At 41.7% G+C, this 22,646-nt stretch overlaps 2 protein-coding genes across 15 annotated transcripts in view; one reads left to right on the plus strand and one right to left on the minus strand.

Moving 5' to 3' along the window:
* The first annotated feature begins 636 nt into the window (after positions 1-636).
* On the plus strand, positions 637-9,212 carry myl1 (myosin, light chain 1, alkali; skeletal, fast). Its single transcript, XM_046363300.1, has 6 exons — positions 637-866; positions 2,685-2,712; positions 6,271-6,414; positions 7,559-7,732; positions 7,863-7,940; positions 8,679-9,212. Exons 1-6 carry the CDS (start codon positions 717-719, stop codon positions 8,705-8,707), a joined length of 603 nt encoding a protein of 200 aa, XP_046219256.1. The 5' UTR covers positions 637-716; the 3' UTR covers positions 8,708-9,212.
* A 5,433-nt stretch (positions 9,213-14,645) lies between these two features.
* map2 (microtubule-associated protein 2) overlaps positions 14,646-22,646 on the minus strand; it is a 176,595-nt gene continuing 168,594 nt past the window's right edge. For 13 of the 14 annotated variants that reach the window (XM_046363308.1, XM_046363307.1, XM_046363305.1 and 10 more), the window contains 3 exons: positions 21,591-21,672; positions 17,051-17,163; positions 14,646-16,003 (listed from right to left, as the gene is read on the minus strand). In XM_046363308.1, the coding sequence (XP_046219264.1) occupies positions 15,779-16,003; positions 17,051-17,163; positions 21,591-21,672 (420 nt within the window). In that variant the 3' untranslated portion in view covers positions 14,646-15,778. The remainder of the gene's footprint in view (positions 16,004-17,050; positions 17,164-21,590; positions 21,673-22,646) is intronic. The other variant, XM_046363304.1, reaches the window with a different exon arrangement.

Below are 22,646 nucleotides of genomic sequence, written 5' to 3' on the forward strand. Positions count from 1 at the left end.
AAGTTATATTCTATTCCCACTTATTGTAATGCTTTCTATTCTATTCTATTTATATTCTGTTCATCAAGTAGCCTTGACTATAGGGAAAATGCACGAATGAGAAAACGGTCAGAGATAAACAAATGTGCCTCTCACTGCATGCATATAACCCACACCTGACTGGAAGAATAGAAAGCTACATTTTTATTAACATTGAAAACTGAACCACCTTATTGTCACTGATAGCCCCCATAGATACATTTCCTCATAACGAGAGACACGAGAAAGAAAATGCGCGATGTTGTGTGTCATCACACACACAAGACTGGTGCATTCCTTGGCTCAGCCGATATAAAACAGTGGCTGTAAAAATTAGGCTATCGTTACCGGGCGGCGGCCCTTTCGGCTACCGGGTAACCCCGGAGGACCTCACTCACCGCTTCCCATGTTTTTATTTTTTTCCACAGCTAGCATCGTTTTAAATAAACATCTTCTGACGCTCATCCTCGGCCGCGACTTACATGGGGTGTCCCTATTCCATGTATAGAACAGCCCCCCACGCCTCTCCTGGTGCTGTCCAATCCCGTCCCTTGGGCTGCTTTGACGAGGGTACTTTGTAAAATATACTCATATATATACGCCCAGATGCTCCCTTCATGCTCCGAGTCTTCTCCAAGCTTACGCGGGAACTGTCTGAATTATCGGTGAAGTAGCTAACTAATTTACTCTCTGCTAAAATGGCACCCAAGAAGGACGCTAAGGCGGCACCCGCCAAAAAAGCCGAGCCTGCAAAGGCAGCCGCACCTGCAAAGGCAGCCGCACCTGCTCCCGCACCCGAGCCTGATGTGGTAGCTGCTCCCCCTGCACTTGACTTGTCCAAAGTCAAGGTAACTATGTTATTTCTGCCTTACCCTGCCTCCCCTAGCCTATGCCTTGCATCCTCCCGCTATCCTATTAGGGTACTTTGTATGTCTGCAAAATAAAAATGTTGATTATGCTATTCTTTCATGAGTCCCAGTGTAATTGAAATATTTACATTTACTAGGCTTTATTTGTTACTATGCTTCTTTATAGTCTCTCCGTTGCACATGTGTGATGTAGCCGGTGTTTGGCCTGGTCGTTCGTTGGGAGTGTGTTTTTCTGAAGCTACAGTATGGTATGGTTGCCAGTGAAGGGCCATTATCACTACATGCTTGATGCTACAATCATATGGGCCTAGACTACATATTATATGGGAATGTAAATCCCTACTAAATTGAAGTATACAAATTGATAACCAATATATTTGAGTGCTGTTAGGATATTGTAGGCAAATATTACTTATTAGGCTACCTATTTCAACCTATGGAGTTACCACAGTTTTGAAATAGTTGAATTAACTTGAACAAAGTAAGCATACTCTTGTATTTTGACAAATAATTATGTTGGGATTATTTTGTCATGTTTTCCATAATGTATTCTATGGCAAATGTTTAGAGTGCTCTCTGAGACGGACCTAATTCTGAAGCAGGATTAGACATGTTGAGACAGAACCTCGGACAGGTCCGGAGACGCGGTGCTCTCGCTCATCTAAGCCACGCCCTATGCCCCACGGCTCCCCTGATAGGCTGTACGAGCTTGTAACAAGGTGAAATGGCAATGGAACTTGTCACCAAATGTGGACATGTTCAAGTATCTAAAGATGGACCTCAAAGACCGAGTGCCATCATAAGAGTATAGCTGTGGAGCTAATTTTGTTTCGAGGATTTGTAGGGGTAATATTTCTTAGCTGATGGGAGCATAACTCTTTAACATTTTTTAAACTTGCTTTTCCACTGGGCCACGCTTGTTGAATGAACGTTGTTCCCACATAATTTCAACGAAATGACTTTCAACCCATGTGGAATCGATTTATGTCTTTGCAGAGTGGGATATGTGGTGTTTTTGTTGGATTAGTCCAATTTATAATCCAATTGACTGTGTTATTTTCAAACAAAATCCAATTGTCAAAATAACCTACAATACAATCAGTATTGTTTAAGCAGCAATACAAGATTAAGAGATGCATATTAGGCTATATATCCCTTTTGCAGTTAGTCATTTGCAAAATGATTGTCAAATGTTTTTCTACATTGTAAGGAGTCAAAGGAAAATCTACTGGTACATAATCACTTGAAAATGTTATGTGTTTGATCTCAAGGTAGTGAGCCTAGTGTGTATAGCCTAGGCATACTCCAACAGCCCAATAGCAGATGGCCTCACATTTTAGACCGTATGAGACCTAAAGTAAAACTGGGAGACTATTGCAGACGGGTACCCCAAAACCCCATCCCCTTCTTATGGCACTCTGTTTCATTGGTGTGTGAGATGGACTGTAAAATAGTAAGGAGATGACCCAAGCCCCCTGTAAGTCAGGAAGTGGAGTTAAGTAAAGTGGAGTTAGCCTACTACACTGGTATTCTTGCGATACCAAGACTCTCGTTCCAGAATCAGGTTTAGGAGAGAAACTGTTCTGGGGAGATATAGAAAGGCTGTAGTCAAGGCTACTCATCAATTTCCCTAGACAGTATAATAGGAGGGTTTAAGTCCATAGAAAGTGACAGATCTTATATAGCAGACAGTGTAATTGTGCCGAGATGGTATTACTACACTGGCTGTAAATGTTCCAAAGTGGGCCCCCACTTTCTTTCAATGTTCTGATTGTTTTTCTCTGCTTTCCTCTATAGGTGGAGTTCACTCCCGACCAGCATGAGGGTATGTTCACTAAACCATATTACTAAGGGGCAGTTTAAAAGGCATGTTAAATTATCTATTGAAAGTGTTTCTTAGGCCAATACTATAAGCTAATTATGTGTCTTGAAAATCGGCCATATTACTATTACTGTAAAAAAATAAAAAATAATCTGATATCGCTGTCACTGCTGTAAAACGTTATCACTATCACTGCTGCAAAAGAGATCACTAACACTGCACCTTCGCAGACCTGGGTTAAAATACTATTTGAAATCATTTCAAATACTTTTTCTGAGCGTGCCTGGCAGAATGGACCAATAGAATAATCCCAGAACCGCAAACCTCGCTCACCTTGCACTCCAGGCAGGCTAGAGCAATGATTTCAAATAGTATTTGAACCCAGGGCTGTACCTCTGACGGCTAATAAAACCCACTATAATAAATCCACTTTAGGTCTTTTTACATAGTATTTATCCAACATGGATTAGCTGCCACTGATTTCTATCTCAATGTTACTTTTCCTACACCTGGACTAAGTAGTGTTTAAAAATATAACAAATACCAAACAAAATGCAATAGTAATATTTTGACTAGGCTTACTTTTGATCTGAATAACCCAAAGAACTTGTAACATTAAACAACCTCGGGAGGGTATTTACAACTTAATATTTCCTATAGAGGTGAATGTTCTCAAATGACAGCACCTGCAGCCAATCTCAATACATTTTCCAAAATTTCAATGGTCAAGCCTCTAAGGTTCTCAGGACACAGTTCACCCCTCTATATGCATGTAAAAACATTATGGCTAAATTAACACTGGGCAAAAAAAAGCCTGATATATTATATAAACAAACAACAAAACTAGTAAATGAAATTCATGGTATCTGATAACTGTTTGGACCACAGATTCTGGCACCACAGATTAGGGCACCACTTGACCCGTTATAAGCGGTCACAATGAGTTATAACCTGTAACTAACATAACATAAGGCTAGTTGCAGTCAAATGACCAAATCACCCCCTAGTGGCCTCATGGGTGCAATGTTATAAATATTTGTAATAATTTCATAATTAATTAACATTATTATTATTTTAAACGCTGAATATTCGGTGTTTCTATGTTAATTGGTTTTGTGATATTAAAGTATTCTGTGATGTACAGTACCAGTCAAAAGTTTGTACACACCAACTCATTCAAGAGTGTGCAAAGCTGGCATCAAGGCAAAGGGTGGCTACTTTGAACAATCTCAAATATAAAATATATTTTGATTTGCCACTTTTTAGCTTACTACATGATCCATATGTGTTATTGCATAGTTTTGATGTCTTCACTATTATTCTACAATGTAGACAATAGTCCAAATAAAGAAAAACCCTTGAATGAGTAGGTGTGTCCAAACTCTTGATTGGTACTGTATATAAAGTGTCATATTGGGATGCAAACTCAAAATTGAATACATTTCAACTCTATATCTGACATGGTACAGGCATGCTCTTTTTTAAAGCCAATAACCATGTGTTAAGCCCACCTTGATTTAGCTCACAGCAGTAAAATGTTTTAAAGTTGTCAAGCAATATGGAACAGTTTTTAAAAAAATCCATAGGCCTAATAACACATGTAGGATTTCCAATTGTTTTATTCCATTCTCATTGACATTCTAAATGTCAAAGACTTAAATGCATCCTGTCTCATATTGTCACCCTTTGATAAAGCTGAGCTCATTACCAAAGGATGCCAACTGAGATCCTTTTTAACTCCTAAATTCGGAAATCCATAGTTGCTTCGCCCTCATGTTGGTGCTAGCAAGCTAGCAAGCGCGCTAGGTAGTGCTAGATATCAACAGCCAATCCAGTAGGGGCTGGAAACTATAGTGAGCTTCGATTGGTCAATAGTAACACGATGTTGTGGAATATTTGCATAAAGTTAAACTTTGGTCACCGCACCCTGTTCACGTCCATCGTCAGCAGGCGACAGCGGAGTCATCGCCCTGGCTGGTTGTTGGTTACGCTACTGTCAGCATTCTCTTGGTTTACTCAGTCTATTCACAGCATTGCCTTATAAAGGAGCGGGGCTCATATTCTCTCTTCAGTATCGATTCCAAGTTGGTCCCGTCCTGTGTGGCCCGCAAGAAATAGAGAGAAAGAGACAGCGCGCGGAGCAGGAAATCACAATATAACTATTAATCTTTCAACGGATCACTTTCAATCGAGTTCCACCACAAGCCCATATAAATGTAAATTTCCATCATAAGCCCATATAAATGTTTAGGCTAGGTAGGTAACTCTTGTTATCTTCTCCCGGTGCTGGTGTTGTCTCTCCCCATTGCACGTGTGCAATTGTTAGTGAGCAGTGGTGTAAAATACTTAAGTAATAATACTTTAAAGTACTACTTAAGTAGTTTTGGGGGGGTATCTGTACTTTACTTTTACTATTTATATTTTTGGCAATCTTTTACATTATACTTCACTACATTCCTAAAGAAAATAATGTACTTTTTACTCCATACATATTCCCTGACAACCAAAAGTACATTTTGACAGGAAAACGGTCCAATTCACACACGTATCAAACTAATATCCCTTGTCATTCCTACTGCCTCTGACCTGGCAGACTCACTAAACACAAATGCTTCCTTTGTAAATTATGTCTGCATGTGTGCCCCTGGCTATCCATCAATAACAAAAACAAGACAATTGTGCAATCTGGTTTGCTTAATATAAGGAATATGAAATGATTTATACTTTCACTTTCGATACCTAATGACATTTTAGCAATTACATTTACTTTTGATGCTTAAGTATATTTAAAACTAAATACTTTTAGACTTTTACTCAAGTAGTATTTTATTGGGTTACTTTCACTTTTACTTGAGTCATTTTCTATTAAAGCCTTACTTTTACTCAAGTATGACAATATAATATTTTTTCCACCACTGTTAGTGAGGATGAAGAGTGAAGTGCGCACCCCACCTAGTAGATAAGTGCAACAGCTTGCTGCTGCGCAAGTGCGCATGTGCTGACACAGAAAGCAGCCCTACAAAGATATTTCTCTCCATTTACCTAGATCCATTCTCAAACATTACCTGCTCTGCTTGATTGAAATGATATATTTGGCCAGGTATCCCTTGTAAAAGAGGTATTCTGACCTCAATGGGACTTCCTGGATAATTACAGGTTAAATCAAATATAAACAGGAGGCAATTCTACATCAAGATACAATAACAAAAAGGACGAAACTCTCATCATTGATTTGAGATATTTACAATAATCCCTGCAAAAACACCAAAGACCAAATGGTCTGCATGTTTGTTTCATAGATCTCTTGGTTTGTTATAATAGCTTCTGTTGGCCTCTAGCCCAGGTACTCTGAGGATAATAAAACCCCTCTCTCCCTCTCTCCCTCTCTCCCTCTCTCTCTCTCTCTCTCTCTCTCTCTCTCTCTCTCTCTCTCTCTCTCTCTCTCTCTCTCTCTCTCTCTCTCTCTCTCTCTCTCTCTCTCTCTCTCTCTCTCTCTCTCTCTCTCTCTCTCTCTCTCTCTCTCTCTCTCTCTCTCTCTCATCTCACCTCACCACATCACAGACTACAAGGAGGCTTTCGGTCTCTTTGACAGGGTGGGTGACTCGAAGGTGGCTTACAACCAGGTCGCTGATATCATGCGCGCCCTGGGACAGAACCCCACCAACAAGGAGGTGCGCAAAGTCCTGGGCAACCCCTCCGATGAAGGTAAGACACACACATATACAATACGTAAACAGATACAAGGACTCACAAGTGCAGGCATACACACACGCACACACACACATACACAAACGGATACAAGGACACACACTTTTGTCCTTATATAGCACACTAGGGAAGAGAACATGTCCTTCAGTAAGTAACCACACCATAGAGATAGATAGAAGACAAAATACGGTTTTGGTATGGGCTGCGCCATTGAGGACTTCCACCATTTTGTAGTAGTCAACTGAGTAGGACTTCCTATGGGTTAGGAAAGGATCATACAACCGAGGTTATCAGGAGGGATCAGCCAATGAATTATACTCGTGAGCAAACATTCTACAACTGCAGGTGGCAGTAAATCGCCAACCTTGGCTTTATACCTGTTCAAACAACATACTTTGGAGGTAGTATGCACCATTTCAGTTTGTTTGCCAACTCATAGAAGTAGTAGAAGGAGAAAGCTGACTACCGTTGCTGCTCGTGCTCTCTCAGACGCCATAATGGGACAGATATAACGATGCGATGTCTATCATAGTCAATGGACTAGGCATTTGTCAGATCCATTTTATAGCACATTGTAACAATTCAGCACCTGTCATGATGGACAGATCCCTCCATTGGTGGTGTTAAGCCTGAATAGCTGACAGATCCCTCAATCGGTGCTGTTAAGCCTGAGTAGCTGCAGAAGGTCTTTGAAGTAGGGTTACAATACCTGCCAGTGTGAAACGTGATATACCTTTATGTTATTTCACTATGTATGTACAGTATCTTTTAAAATATTTTTTTACCATTATTTATCACTAGGATACCTGCCGCCCCACCTATGTTTGTACTTATATTTACACACACACACACACACACACACACACACACACACACACACACACACACACACACACACACACACACACACACACACACACACACACACACACACACACACACACACACACACACACACACACACACCAGGGTGAAGTTGCCCACACACTGATCTGGAGTCAGTTTGTCATATTCCCCACTAATGTTTAAGGTTAGGATAGGGGGAGAAAAAGCTGATCCAAGGTCTGTACCTAGGCGAAACTTCACCCCGGAGCGTACTGTATACTTATAGTGCATTTCCTCTCACTCTGGCTGCACACAGACATGGCCGCCAAGAGATTGGAGTTCGAGGCCTTCCTTCCCATGCTCCAGCACATTGTCAACGACCCAAACAAGGGAACCTTCGATGACTACGTTGAGGGTCTGCGCGTCTTTGACAAGGAGGGCAATGGCACCGTGATGGGAGCTGAGCTGCGTATTGTTCTTGGAACACTGGGTGAGTGGCTGCCTTGGTTTAGTTGTAACATGAAGTGTGTGTGTATGAGTGCATGCGTTCCTTTCTGCGTATATTATATGACACCAGACCAGCTGGTGACCTGACCTCTCTCACCTCTCCCTCCCTCTAGGTGAGAAGATGAGCGAGGCTGAGATTGATGGCCTCATGCAAGGACAGGAGGACGAGAACGGCAGTATTAACTTCGAGGGTAAGCTTTCAAGTCTTCCAAGTATTAGGTCACATCCCAAATGGCACCCTATTACATATAGGGAGACATTTTCGTAGTGCCAAACCAATGTCAAACAATGACCATAAACCTCATTATAATCTGGCAGCGTGATTTGATACTTCTCTTCAACAATATGCATTATAATTCGGTGACTTCCCACTGGGCACAGATGTCAGTTCAACGTCTAGTTTTGATTTCAGTTTATGTGACAAAACAAGCAAGTATAGTGTAAAGCAGTGATCATCAACTGGATTCAGCCGTGGGATGATTTGTTCTTTCATGGAAGGTCAGGGGGCCTGAACATAATGACAAATCATTTGTAGACTGCAAATTGACTGGAAGAAGATGACTAAAACATTATCATTTCAAACTTTGCATACATTTGTATACGATCACATTGATTCTATATTATGTGTGGGAATACTTTGGAAGAGATTTCCTAAATTAAAATCACTTGAAGCTGATTTGCTGGTGTTTTTACAGTCTTTAATGTCCAACAAGTTCAAAAAAAATATATATATATATATATATTACTTGTTGGATATATATTTATATATATCTATATATATATATTTATATATATGCGCTTACTCACTCCTCTGTTTCAATCTTTTTTATTTCCCCTGTGACCATCTCCTAACCCTCCCTCCTCACCCCTCTACCCCCCCCCCACCTCCTTTGCCTCCCCTCACTCCTCCCTCCTCCTCAACCCTGCAGCCTTTGTCAAGCACATCATGTCTATTTAAGGATCCTCCAGCTGCAGTGGCTAACGAGGAAGCTAACGTGTTATCTGCAGACCCAACGGTGTCAGGACATCCACTGCCCCACGGTTCTTCACCACCATCTGATAAAGAGACAGGGGGGAAATGGACTATGAGATGTCATTTTTGTTGTTAGTTTCATTCTTTTTTCTTTTGGTCTGACTCCGACCTCCGACTCTGCTCTCTATTTTCCTCCATTGGAAGCTGTCCTTTTTTCTCTCCAGCCAACCGTCAGATGCTCTTGTTGTCTTGTCCCCTGGTATGCCTCTCCACCGTGGGTCGGTGAGGGAAAAGAGGTAGGGATGACTCACTGAAACGTTGTAGTAGTTAAGCTAAACCTTCCATCACTTACTTACTGCCTGGTTTGGGCCAGTTGAGGTGACTGGCTTTGCTCAAGACTCGCCATCAAAACTCACTCTCCCTATCTATCCCCTCAGTCTTCATTTATTTATCTCCTCTGCTATTTCACATAATAAACTTTTCAAAAACCCTCTGGTGTCGCAGCTCTTATTCTTTGCTCTGCGGAAGAGTGCAGACAGTGAGGTTATGTCCCAAATGGTACCCTATTCCATATATAGTACACTACTTTTGACCAGTACCCAATAGGCTGCCCTTTGTGATGCATCTTGAGTGTAGCTACAGGGTAGAGGTTAAAACAGACCAACACTGATGGTGGCCTAGCAGCCGAAACATTTGTTTTCTTGTTGCATCTCAAATAATGATTAAAAGATTTAAAAAACATGTGTCACTCTCTTTTTTTAAGGATGGGTCCTGCACTTTAGAGGGGGGTAACCAAGGTTATTATATAAATATATATTTTTTTAAATATTCCTATTTATTTCTATTAGTTTTAAGATTTTTATTTGAAATTCAGTTTTAGATCCACTTTACTAGATTTTGTTTAGTTAAAGTTTTACAAAAACATTTTCTATTTCATTTTTATATTATTTAGTTTCAGAAAGAAGGGACAGAAAGAAGCCTAAGGCTAGGAGCTGTTTATGTTTTGTATAGTGTTTGTGTTTTTTGGGATGTAATTTCTTGCCACTGTGGGGCAGTAATGCATAAGGTGATGGGTCAGGTCATAGGTTCGGTTTAAAGATACAGTCATCGAGATAATGTAGATCAGGGGTTCTCAAACCTCTCCCCAGAGACCCCCAGCCGTTCCATGTATTTCAACTATGCCACAGGTAGCATACCTGATTCAAAATGTCACCTAATCATCAAGAGCTTGACTGGGTGAATCAGGTTGGTTTGTTCAGGGTTATAACAAAATTGTGAAACATCTGGGGGTCCCAGAGGAGAGGATTGAGAACCACTGACGTAGATGCACAAGTTAACAGTAGTAGTGGGTCAATTTCCACAACAACCAGAAGCGTTGAAGCGCGAGACTAAACTTCTCCACAGTTTTGGTCCCGTAGCTACCATGTTGTAGCAGCATGAAGCGCAGATATTATGTGTGAATGTGTGATGGCAGTCTTGCATCTGCTCATTTCAATGGACGCGTTCGAGCGGATCCTTTTTGTCAAGTCGGTGGACCCTTTCGAAGTTTGTTGCATTCTGGAGATAAAAAACAGATAGACTGTCACACCCTGGTCTTAGTATTTTGTGTTTTCTTTATTATTTTGGTCAGGCCAGGGTGTGACATGGGTTATTTATGTGGTGTGTTTTGTCTTGGGGTTTTTGTAGGGTATGGGATTGTGGTATAGTAGAGTTGCCTGGAGTGGTTCTCAATCAGAGGCAGGTGTATATCGTTGTCTCTGATTGGGAACCATATTTAGGCAGCCATATTCTTTGAGTGTTTCGTAGGTGATTGTTCCTGTCTCTGTGTTTGTTTGCACAAGATAGGGCTGTTTTGGTTTTCGTGTTATGTTTTTGTATTGTTCGGTATTATCTTTATTAAAGACGTATCAAGATAACCACGCTGCATTTTGGTCCTCCTCTCTTTTGACACAAGAAAACCGTAACAAAACTGAATGAACTTTACAAAAAAAGCGTGATCAAAACTCATGAAGTTTTGTCTGAGGTCGACTGGAGGTTTCTGCAGCTTGCTCTTCACCAACGTTGTCCTGCAGCCATCGCCTGCATTGTGGGAGACTTTGTCAACCAGTCATTGGGGTCATTTTGTTTGACCCACGCAAACGTGACCAAAGACATGACTCATTGTTTTTCATGATTAGTTTTTGTATGTTTCAGTTTTAGTTTACTATAATAACATTGGTGGTAACTATAAGTTCAGCAAAGTTTGGAAGTACTCAAAACGAGAGTGTTCTTCATAGTTTTTTTATTGTCATTAATTGTTAAGAGCATTTTTTTATTAGTACCTTATCAACAGGAGAAAAAGCTGTGTACATCTAATTTTAATGACATTAACAGTTGCTGTAGGCTGGGGTAGCGGATAGGAGATAGGGGGATGCAGAAAGTACATAGAAGCAAACAAACATCAGGAATACTAGGAGAGGAAGGAGGGCTAAATACCACAATGGCAACAGAAAAAATACACCGTAACACTTTATCAAACAGATGCAACAATATTTGTTGTTTCCTTTTTTAAAGTTTGTTTATATGAAATGTATTTTTTAATGCATTTACCCCCTTTATTTCCCCACCCTAAATGTTTTACACAAAACAAACCTAGCATCTAGAAGTGAACTGTAAGGACACAAGGTCCAGAGTTCCACAGCTGCTTCCTAAATTGAATATTTAAATAATAGTCATAGTTTCATTCACAATATTTTTCAGACAACTGCAAGCCCTCTTGAGTGCATTCTCAGCCTGCTCTAAGAGCCCTGGGTTGTTCATCAAACACTATGGACTAAAGGATCTTACAGCCATCCAATGCCTACTGTCGCTAGCGTTCGTGAATGGATCGTGATCACAGCTTCTGTGAGCTTTCAGCTACATCAAAGTTTCTTTTGAACTGAGATTTGTGAGATGAGAATCACTGCAGCATCCTCTTAAACTTAACCAGGACTGGCAAAACAGCCTTCTAGAAGAAAAACTCCCAGAGAGAACTCTTGAGAGTAGCATTATTTAGTACTCTGAAAGTAAAATATATTTTATAATCAGAAATATGTCATGTGTATCTGAGAATTGTATTATGGCATTGCCATTGAGATTTTATGTTGGGACTCTTAATATGAAACTACCCTTCCCAGACTCACCTGCGTGTGAGGAGGATTCACGGGAGAGATGTGAGTGACAGAGAAGTGAAGTAATGGAGATGTAGCCTAATGTGTTGTGCTACTAAAGTATGTGCTGCAACTTGGAATGATTCAACTCTAAAAAATATCTTGATTGTAATCTGACTCTTTGTCATCGAAATCCATGGGCTCTCTGACAAGGTGATAGTTAAGTAACATAGTTAGGGTACATTTAATACTCTGTAAGTAAAATAAGCCTTGTTTGAGCCAGAATGGCCCAAATGGGCAGGAGCCTAACTCTGTAGTGTGAGGCAGCTTGATGTACAAGTACACCCCCTGGACAGGAAGCTAGTCTGCCACAGGGCCTTTAGTACTCTATTGCAGGCCTGAAAGATGCACTTCTTAACAATATCAGCACAGTTGTCTGAAGTCAACTTCAACAAGCATAACATACTAGTCAACTAATATCTACAAAAACATGAAGTGTTCATATCTTTATCCAATGATTCAGTAAATAACTTACTCAAATCCTTTTATTTGAAATAGAAAATAGCCTCTTTCCGTAACTAGAATTGATACATGCTCATCATACCATTATCTAGTGCTTGCAGTAATGCAATTGTACAGGTATAAGTTAAGTCCTTTATCACTTTTTTAAAATCGTTTTTTGAAGAGATGTTGTTGCTGACAAAGAGCTGGCATGTATATATATATATATATATATATATATATATATATATATATATATATATATATATATATATATATATATATATATATATATATATATGTATATATATATATATACAGTACCAGTCAAAAGTTTGGACACTCCTACTCATTTAAGTTTTTATTAAAAATGTTTTCGATTTTCTACATGTTAGAATATTAGTGAAGCCATCAAAACTATGAAATAACACACATGGAATCACGTAGTAACCAAAACAGTGTTAAAAGCAACTCAGAATATATTTTAGATTTGAGATTCTTCAAAGTAGCCACCCTTTGCCTTAATGACAGCTTTGCACCCTCTTGGCATTCTCTCAACCAGATTAATCTGGAATGCTTTTCCAACAGTCTTGAAGGAGTTCCCACATATGCTGAGCACTTGTTGGCTGCCTTTCCTTCACTCTGCGGTCCAACTCATCCCAAACCATCTCATCCTTCTTGGTCAAATTGCACTTACACAGCATGGAGGTGTGTTTTGGGTCATTGTCCTGTTGAAAAACAAATGATAGTCCCACTAAGCACAGACCAGATGGGATGGAGTATTTCTGCAGAATGCTGTGGTAGCCATGCTGGTTAAGTGTGCCTTCAATTGTAAATAAATCACAGACAGTGTCACCAGAAAGCACCCCCACACTATCACACCTCCTCCTCCATGCTTTACAGTGGGAACCACACACATGGAGATCATCCGTTCACCTCATCCGTTCACCTCAATTGTAAATAAATCACAGACAGTGTCACCAGCAAAGCACCCCCACACCATCACAACTCCTCCTCCATGCTTTACGGTGGGAACCACACACACATGGAAATCATCCGTTCACCTACTCAAACCAGATGGGATGGAGTATCGCTGCAGAATGCTGTGGCAGCCATGCTGTTTATGTGTGCCTTCAATTGTAAATAAACCACAGACAGTGTCACCAGCAAATCACCCCCACACATCACACCTCCTCCTCCATGCTTTACGGTGGGAACCACACACATGGAGATCATCCGTTCACCTCATCCGTTCACCTCAATTGTAAATAAATCACTGACAGTGTCACCAGCAAAGCACCCCCACACCTCCTCCTCCATGCTTTACGGTGGGAACCACACACATGGAGATCATCCGTTCACCTCATCCGTTCACCTCAATTGTAAATAAATCACTGACAGTGTCACCAGCAAAGCACCCCCACACCTCCTCCTCCATGCTTTACGGTGGGAACCACACACGTCTCACAAAGACATGGCAGTTGGAACCAAAAATCTCAAATTTGGATTCATCAGGACAAAGGACATATTTCCACAAGTCTAATGTTCATTGCTCATGTTTCTTGGCCCAATCACGGTTTTTCTCTCTTTAATGGTGTCCTTTATTAGAGGTTTCTCTAAAGCAATTCAACCATGAAGGCCTGATTCACACAGTCTACTCTGAACAGTAGATGTTGAGATGTATCATTAACTTGAACTCTGTGAAGCATTTATTTGGGCTGTAATTTCTGAGGCTGGTAACTTTAATGAACTCTGCAGCAGAGGTAACTCTGGGTCTTCCTTTCCTGTGGCGGTCCTCGTTAGAGCAAGTTTCATCATAGTGCTTGATGGTTTTTGCAACTGCACTTGAAGAAACTTTCAAAGTTCTTGACATTTTCCGGATTGACTGACCTACATGTCTTAAAGTAATGATGGACTGTCATTTCTCTTTGCTTATTTGATCTGTTATTGACATAATATGGATTTGGACTTTTGCCAACCTTGCCTTGTCACAACACAAACGCATTAAGAAGGAAAGAAATTCCACAAATTAGGCAACCCTGTTAATTGGCACACCTGTAAATTGAAATGCATTCCTGGTTTCTACCTCATGAAGCTGGTTGAAATAATGCCAAATGTGTGCAAAGCTGTCATCTAGACAAAGGGTGGCTACTTTGAAGAATCTCAAAAATAAAATACATTTTTTATAACACTTTGTTGGTTACTACATGATTCCATATGTGTTATTTCAACATTTTGATGTCTTCACTATTATTCTACAATGTAGAAAATAGTTTTTAAAAAATCTAATGTCATGAATAGATGTGTCCAAACTTTTGACTGGTACTGTATATATAATAGTTGTTTATATATTTATTATATATTGGATGTTGGACAAGCATGATTTGCCTCAAGGATGCTTGATGTATGGTGAATATTGAGTCTGGCATCCATTCACTTTACTGAGAAAAACAAGACGTGTTGGCAAGTAGGCACGGGTATTGTATGGGCATGGCCACGTGACTTTCTACCTATGGCAAGAGAAAGCTGCTTCTAAGCACTGAACAGAGACCACCCCACCCTACCTTCAACACCATCTAACTATGTATACACCTATCTATCTATATGCAGCATAAATAAATCAAATACACCAAATACAGGTACTTGGAATGGAAATATCAACAAAAATAGACCAAAAGTACTTTCTAAATAGTCTGTAGTTCCCTCGGGGTTGTTGTTGTTGTTTCTTCATTTATCTTGATGACATAGGGCAGGGTAGGCAGCTCCATCGGGCGGCGGATATGAGGCTGCTGCAGGATGGCGGTGTCTGAGTCTGAGGGCTGGGACAGGGTGAGGGAGTCTAGGGTGGACTAGAGGTCGGTTGGGGCGAGGGTGTCTGGGATGGACTCGCAGGAAGAGTAGAGGCTGAGTGGAGGCAAAGGGAAGTTGTCCGGGGGGCTGAGCAGTCTACAGGCAGAGTGGACTGGAGGCAGAGTGGACTAGAAGCAGAGTGGGGTTGAGGCAGGGTGGGCTGTTCGGTACCCGAGGCTGGAGGTGGAATTGAGGGAAATTGAAGGCTGGGTGGAGGATTTATGAGGGAGCCTGTGGTGGACTAGAGGAAAGTGAGGGAGTCCGAGGCTTGGGGTCAGGTTAAACTGGAAGCAAGTTGAGGGTGTCAGGAGTCTGGGATTAGTCGTCTGGAGGCAGGGGAAACCGTCCGGGGCTGGAGGGAGACTGTAGGCAGGGAAAGGTGTCCGGGGCTGTGGTGGACTGGAGTGAAACTGGAGGCAGGACTGGGTGAGGGGGGTCCAGGCCTGGGGGATATGGTGGCTGGAGGAAGGGTGAAGGTGTCCGGTGCCTGGGGTGTCTGCGTGCCTGGATATCTGGGCTGGGATTGACTGGAGGCAGGGTGGGGGTCAATGTATCCAGGTAGAGGTTGTCAAGGCTCTCACAAACCCTGCATGGTCAGGGCAGTGGTGACATCGTCAGCCAGAGTGGCTAGCTGTGGAGGCTCCAGCAAGTTGATGCTGTCGGAGGAGGACAGGTGGCTGTGGCGGTGGGGGGACAGCGTCCCTGACATGCCCATTCCCGGTGACTGGGTCATGATGATCTCCGCCCCGTGGTCCACCCGGGCCTTGGCCGTGTCACGGAACAACAGCTTGTGGCTCTCGATCTACAAGGAGTTAGGGTAATTGAGATACACACACACACACAGGTTGGGGATATGCACACACACACACAGGTTGGGGATAAGCACAAACACATAGGTTGGGGATAAGCACACACACACAGGTTGGGGATATGCACACACACACACACAGGTTGGGGATTTGCACACACACATAGGTTGGGGATATGCACACACACATACGTTGGGGATATGCACACACACACACAGATTGGGGATAAGCACAAACACATAGGTTGGGGATATGCACACACACACACAGGTTAGGGATAAGCACAAACACACAGGTTGGGGATATGCACACACACACAGGTTAGGGATAAGCACAAACACACAGGTTGGGGATATGCACACACACACAGGTTAGGGATAAGCACAAACACACAGGTTGGGGATAAGCACACACACACAGGTTGGGGATATGCACACACACATAGGTTGGGGATATGCACACACACATAGGTTGGGGATATGCACACACACACACACAGGTTGGGGATAAGCACAAACACATAGGTTGGGGATATGCACACACACACAGGTTAGAGATAAGCACAAACACACAGGTTGGGGATATGCACGCACACACACAGGTTGGGGATATGCACACACACACACACACACACACACACACACACACACACACACACACACACACACACACACACACACACACACACACACACACACACACACACACACACACACACACACACACACACACACACACACACACACACACACACACACACACACACACACACACACACACACAGGTTGGGGATAAGCACAAATACACAGGTTGGGAATAGACACACAGATGTCATATGGAGGGTTCGAGTGGTGCTAACCTTGGAGGAGACTGTTTGAGACTGATGTCCGGCTGATCAGTGTGCGTCCCAAATGGGACCTTATTGCCTTTATCGAGCACTACTTTTGACCAGAGCACATAGGGCCCTTTAAAGGAATAAGGTGCCATTTGGGACTCACACAATCTTCGTTGTGATGAGGTGACATTATGATGGGACTTACCATAATGAGGCCTCCACCAGGGGTGTGGTGTGCATTATCCAGGGAACCCACCTTGGGCTGGGCCTTGTCTTTGAAGTCCAGCTTCACATTTTCTATGCGCACGTTACCTCCCCCTAGTGGAGCAGATGGAGAGAGGGAGAAGGGGGGCAGAGGGAAGGGGAGAAAGACCCAAGAAGACAAGGGTAAGATGGTGAGAGAGAAAGAGAGAGGTGTTCCAATAAATCATTATACTTTATCATCAATAATTAGTCAAACCAATGAAAAGACAGACGAGACCCTTAGTCCTTATCAGGATCCCCATTAGCTGTTGCCATGATTATAGTCTTCCTGGGGTCCATACTCTGCCAATATATCACTTGATAATGTAATTGAAAAGGTGCTTCAGAAATAAATCATTACCTCTATGGGTTAATTAGGACATAGGGAAATTCAGATTGTATAGAGGAGACGGACCCATTTGTTGCCCTCTAGGTTACAGAGAACCCGGTAGTCCCATCCACCAAATTACCAGGTGTAAAACAAATCTAATCAAATTGTATTAGTCACATGCGCCCAAATACAACAGATGTACCTTACAGTGAAATGTTTACCTACGAGCCCCTAATCAACAAGGCAGTTCAAAAAATAAGATCAGCTAGATGCAGGCAAGAGTTTGCAAGGCGATATTGAACGTGTCACTAACATTTTCCTCTCGGCCTGTGTGCACCTACACTGTAAACTTTCATTCATAGGCTAGGTTGTAGCAACCTCATGATGGGTTTAGGGAAAATCCGAGTATCATGTAGTAGCATAAACCTATCGATGTTACATTGAACTGGTTGAATGGAATATGAATGACAATCATCCATTATGCTGTAATAGAAATAAGGCCATGCTCATGAGAAAAAAATAGTCGTCCTGCCTCATCTTAAACGGCATTGACCACCACTGATTTCCTCAGTGAAAACAATGTACTGAGCAAATGTCAAATTGGCTTTTTACCAAATGACTGTATGACTGACCACGTATTCACCCTGCACACCCTAAATGACAAACAAACAAACCAAAGCAAAGGCAAGATCTTCTCCTGCTTTGTTGATTTTGGCATGAGGGTCTGCTAAACAAATTGATGGAAAGCGGTGTTGGGGGAATGACATACGACATTATAAAATCTATGTACACAAACAACAAGTGTGCTGTTAAAATAGGCAAAAAGCACACATTTCTTTCCACAGAGCCCCGCCCTCTTTAACATATATATCAATGAATTTGCGAGGGCACTAGAACAGTCTGTAGCACCCGGCTTCACCCTACTAGAATCTGAAGTCAAATGTCTACTATTTGCTGATGATCTCATGCTTCTGTCCCCAACCAAGGAGGGCCTACAGAAGAACCTAGTACCTAGTCAGACCTGCGCCCTGACAGTAAATCTCAGTAAGACAAAAATGATGGTGTTCCAAAAAACGTAAAGTTACCAGGACAACAAATACAAATTCCACCTAGACAATGTTGTCCTAGAGCACACAAAAAACTCTTCAACCTACATCAGCACTATAGGTAACTTACACAAAGCTGTGAACGATCTGAGAGACAAGGCAAGAAGGGTCCTCTACGCCATCAAAAGGAACATAAAACTTGACATCCCAATTAGGATCAGGCAAAAATAAATACTTGAATCAGTTAAATAACTCATTGCCCTATATGGTTGTGAGGGCTGGGGTTCGTTCACCAACCAAAAATTCACAAAATTGATCAAACACCAATTTGAGACATGTACAACGTAAAACACCAAACAATGCACACAGAGTAGAATTGGGCCAATACTCGCTAATTATCAAAATCCAGAAAAGATCTGTTAAATTCTACAACCACCTAAAAGGAAGGTGGAGATTCCCAAACCTTCCATAATAAAGCCTTCACTTAACCTAGAGAAGAGTCCCCTTAGCAAGCGGGTCCTGGGGCTCTGTTCACATACACAAACAGACCCTACAGAATCCCAGGACAGCAACAGAAACACAATTAAACCCAACCAAATCCTGAGAAAACAAAAAGATAACTACTTGACACATTGGAAAGAATTGACAAAAAAACAGAGCCAACTGGAATGCTATTTGGCCCTAAACAGAGAGTGCACAGTGGCAGAATACCTGACCACTGTGACTGACCCAGAATGAAGGAAAGCTTTGACTACCGTATGTACAGACTCAGCGAGCATAGCCTTGCTATTGAGAGAGGCCACTGTGGGCAGACATGGCTCTGAAGAAAAGACAGGCTATGTGCACACTGCCCACAAAATGAGGTGGAAACTGAGCTACACTTCCTAACCTCTTGCGAAATGTATGACCAATTAGAGACACATATTTCCCTCAGATTACACGGACCCACAAAGAATTTGAAAACAAATAGAACTTGAATAGACTCCCATAACTCTACTCACATGTACATACTACCTCAACTAACCGGTGCCCCCCACATTGACTCTGTACGGACACCCCCCTTTATACAGTATAATGTTCTTTTTTACCGCTGCTCTTTATTTACTTCTTACTTTCATCTCTTATTTCTTATCCATATTTTTTGAAACGGCACTGTTGGTTAGGGGCTCGTAAGTAAGCATTTCACTGTAAGGTGACCTGTTGTATTCAGCGCATGTGACTAATAAAATTAGATTTGGATTTGATTTGATCAATTGGGCGAAATACCAGTGTGCATCACAGCAGCAAGATTTGTGACCTGTTGCCACGAGAAAAAGGCAACCAGTGAAGAACAAACATGATTGTACATACAACCCATATTTATGGTTATTTATTTTCCCTTTTAAACTTGAACTATTTTCACATCTTTATAACTCTGTACATAGCCATACCATGACATTTGAAATGTCTCTATTCCTTTGAAACTTTTGTGAGTGTAATGTTTACTTGACATTTTTTATTGTTTATTTCACTTTTGTTTATTATCTATTCCACTTGCTTTGGCAATGTAAACATATGTTTCCCATGCCAATAAAGCCCTTTGAATTGAATTGAGTGAAGCAGTGTGAATGTAATTATATTAAACATACTGATACTGACCACCAGATGGCGGTGTAGGACTCTGACGCAGCAGTCAGTCACCACTCTTTCAGAGCAGGGGGGATTTGTCCGCATCACACACTACACGTGAATTAGTTATTGTACGTACGCATCCTAAATGGCACCATTTTCCTTATAGTGCACTAATTTTGACTACAGCCCATACCCATATGTCTCTGGACAAAAGTAGTGCATTATATAGAAAATAACCTCAACGTCAACAAAACAAAGGAGATGATCGTGGACTTCAGGAAACAGCAGAGGGAGCACCCCCCTATCCACATTGACAGGACATTAGTGGAGAGGGTAGTACGTTTTAAGTCCCTCGGCGTACACATCACGGACAAACTGAATTGGTCCACCCACATAGACAGTGTTGTGAAGAAGGCGCAACAGCGCCTCTTCAACCTCAGGAGGCTTGTCACCAAAAGCACTCACAAACTTCTACAGATGCACAATCGAGAGCATCCTGTCGGGCTGTATCACCGCCTGGTACGGCAACTGCTCCCCCCACAAGCGTAAGACTCTCTCTCCAGAGGGTAGTGAGGTCTGCACAACGCATCACCGGGGGCAAACTAGAGACTGAAAAACAGCTTCTATCTCAAGGCCGTCAGACGGTTAACATCCACCACTAACATTGAGTGGCTGCGGTCAACATACTACCTCAACTCCAGCTCACTTTAATAATGGAAATTGATGAAAAAAATGTATCACTAGCCACTTTAAACAATGCAACTTAATATAATGTTTATATACCCTACATTACTCATCTCATATGTATATGTACTGTATATACTGTACTCTATATCATCTACTGCATCTTGCCATCTTTATGTAATACATGTATCACTAGCCACTTTAAACTATGCCACTTTTATGTTTACATACCCTACATTACTCATCTCATATGTATATACTGTACTCGATACCATCTACTGTATCTTGCCTATACCGTTCTGTACCATCACTCATTCATATATCTTTATGTACATATTCTTCTATCCCTTTACACTTGTGTGTATAAGGTAGTAGTTGTGGAATTGTTAGGTGAGATTACTCGTTGGTTATTACTGCATTGTCGGAACTAGAAGCACAAGCCTTTCGCTACATTCGCATTAACAATACAATTAGATTAGATTTGATTTGGATATATGTATTAGTGTTCCATTTGAGATGCATTCTATGATGCTCTATCACTCGTTCCTTTATCTACAGTCAGGTAGAAGTCTAATTCCTATACAAGCCCAACATGGTTCTAGTGCGTTGTAGATTGACTGTAGGTTCCCATATATCTCAAGTGTCAGTGTGGGGTGACCCAGGTAGATAAGATCAATATTTTGTCCAACTTTATTGTCCAAGATAGAGAAATATGCCTTGGACATACAAGCACTGCTGCTCCCATATAAAATACTCATCACATAAATAATCAACAGAAACACATCACATAGACCTATAATACCAGTACACAGGTAGAGCAGGTTGTTTACCTGGCCGGTGGCGAATGTTGTCCAGGGATCCACACTTGGAGGTCACATGACTCAGGTCAATCTTCTTGGTCTGGATCTGCACCTGTAGAGGAACACCTGGTCAGATGATCACCTATTTACCCATTATCCTACGAGGGAGGATCAAGAGGCAACAACCTCGAAGAACTACAGAAAATGACTGGATCTACCCATCTGTCTATCCAGTTGACTAGCAATGTAAGGCCTGTGAGAATGATCTGTGATAGAGTTGGTTCCTGATCATATGATTACTCGTCATACATATTGTGCTATGAGGGAGGATAAGAGACAGAGAACTACCATCTCTTGTCTCTGACATGCTGTAAAGGTCGGGACTACCCAGTTGACTGGTTAAGTAACAGTGTTTTAGACAGTTATATTATAACTTACATTTGTTCTATTTTTTTGTTGTTGCATATCCCACTCCCTCTGAAATATCCTAGGAGAGTGGGGTCACGACCAGAGATCAGCCATTATTGACCCTGGAGCAATTAGGGTTAAGTGCCTTGCTCAACCAAAAAGGGTTCATCAAAGGGTTCTTCTATGGGGGCAGTCGAATAACCCTTTTAGGTTCTAAAAAGAACCTAACCTCACACTCAACATCAACAAAACAAAGGAGATGATCGTGGACTTCAGGAAACAGCAGAGGGAGCACCCCCCCTATCCACATCGACGGGACAGTAGTGGAGAGGGTAGTAAGTTTTAAGTCCCTCGGCGTACACATCACGGACAAACTGAATTGGTCCACCCACATAGACAGTGTTGTGAAGCCGGACCAGGTGAATCCAGGTGAAAGCTATGATCCCTTATTAGTGTCACCTGTTCAATCCACTTCAATCCGTGTAGATCCAGGTAGATCCAGTCATTTACATCAGAGACAAGAGTGTAGCAAAACCTAATATCTACTACAATACACTGAGTGTACAAAACGTTATCAATACCTTCCTAATTGTTGCACCCCCTTTTGCCCTCAGAACAGCCAAAATTCGTCGGGGCATGGACTACAAGGTGTCCAAAGCGTTCCATATTTTGTTTTGC

This window comes from Oncorhynchus gorbuscha, linkage group LG09, assembly GCF_021184085.1.
Source record: "Oncorhynchus gorbuscha isolate QuinsamMale2020 ecotype Even-year linkage group LG09, OgorEven_v1.0, whole genome shotgun sequence".
Classification (NCBI taxonomy): Eukaryota; Metazoa; Chordata; class Actinopteri; order Salmoniformes; family Salmonidae; genus Oncorhynchus; species Oncorhynchus gorbuscha.

Bases quoted from the DNA above. Each gene is read 5' to 3' on its own strand.
- myl1 (XM_046363300.1), top strand. From the start codon at position 717: ATGGCACCCAAGAAGGACGCTAAGGCGGCACCCGCCAAAAAAGCCGAG. The intron at 6,415-7,558 runs GTAAGACACACA...GGCTGCACACAG, and splicing joins GGGCAACCCCTCCGATGAAG to ACATGGCCGCCAAGAGATTG. The intron at 7,941-8,678 runs GTAAGCTTTCAA...TCAACCCTGCAG, and splicing joins CGGCAGTATTAACTTCGAGG to CCTTTGTCAAGCACATCATG.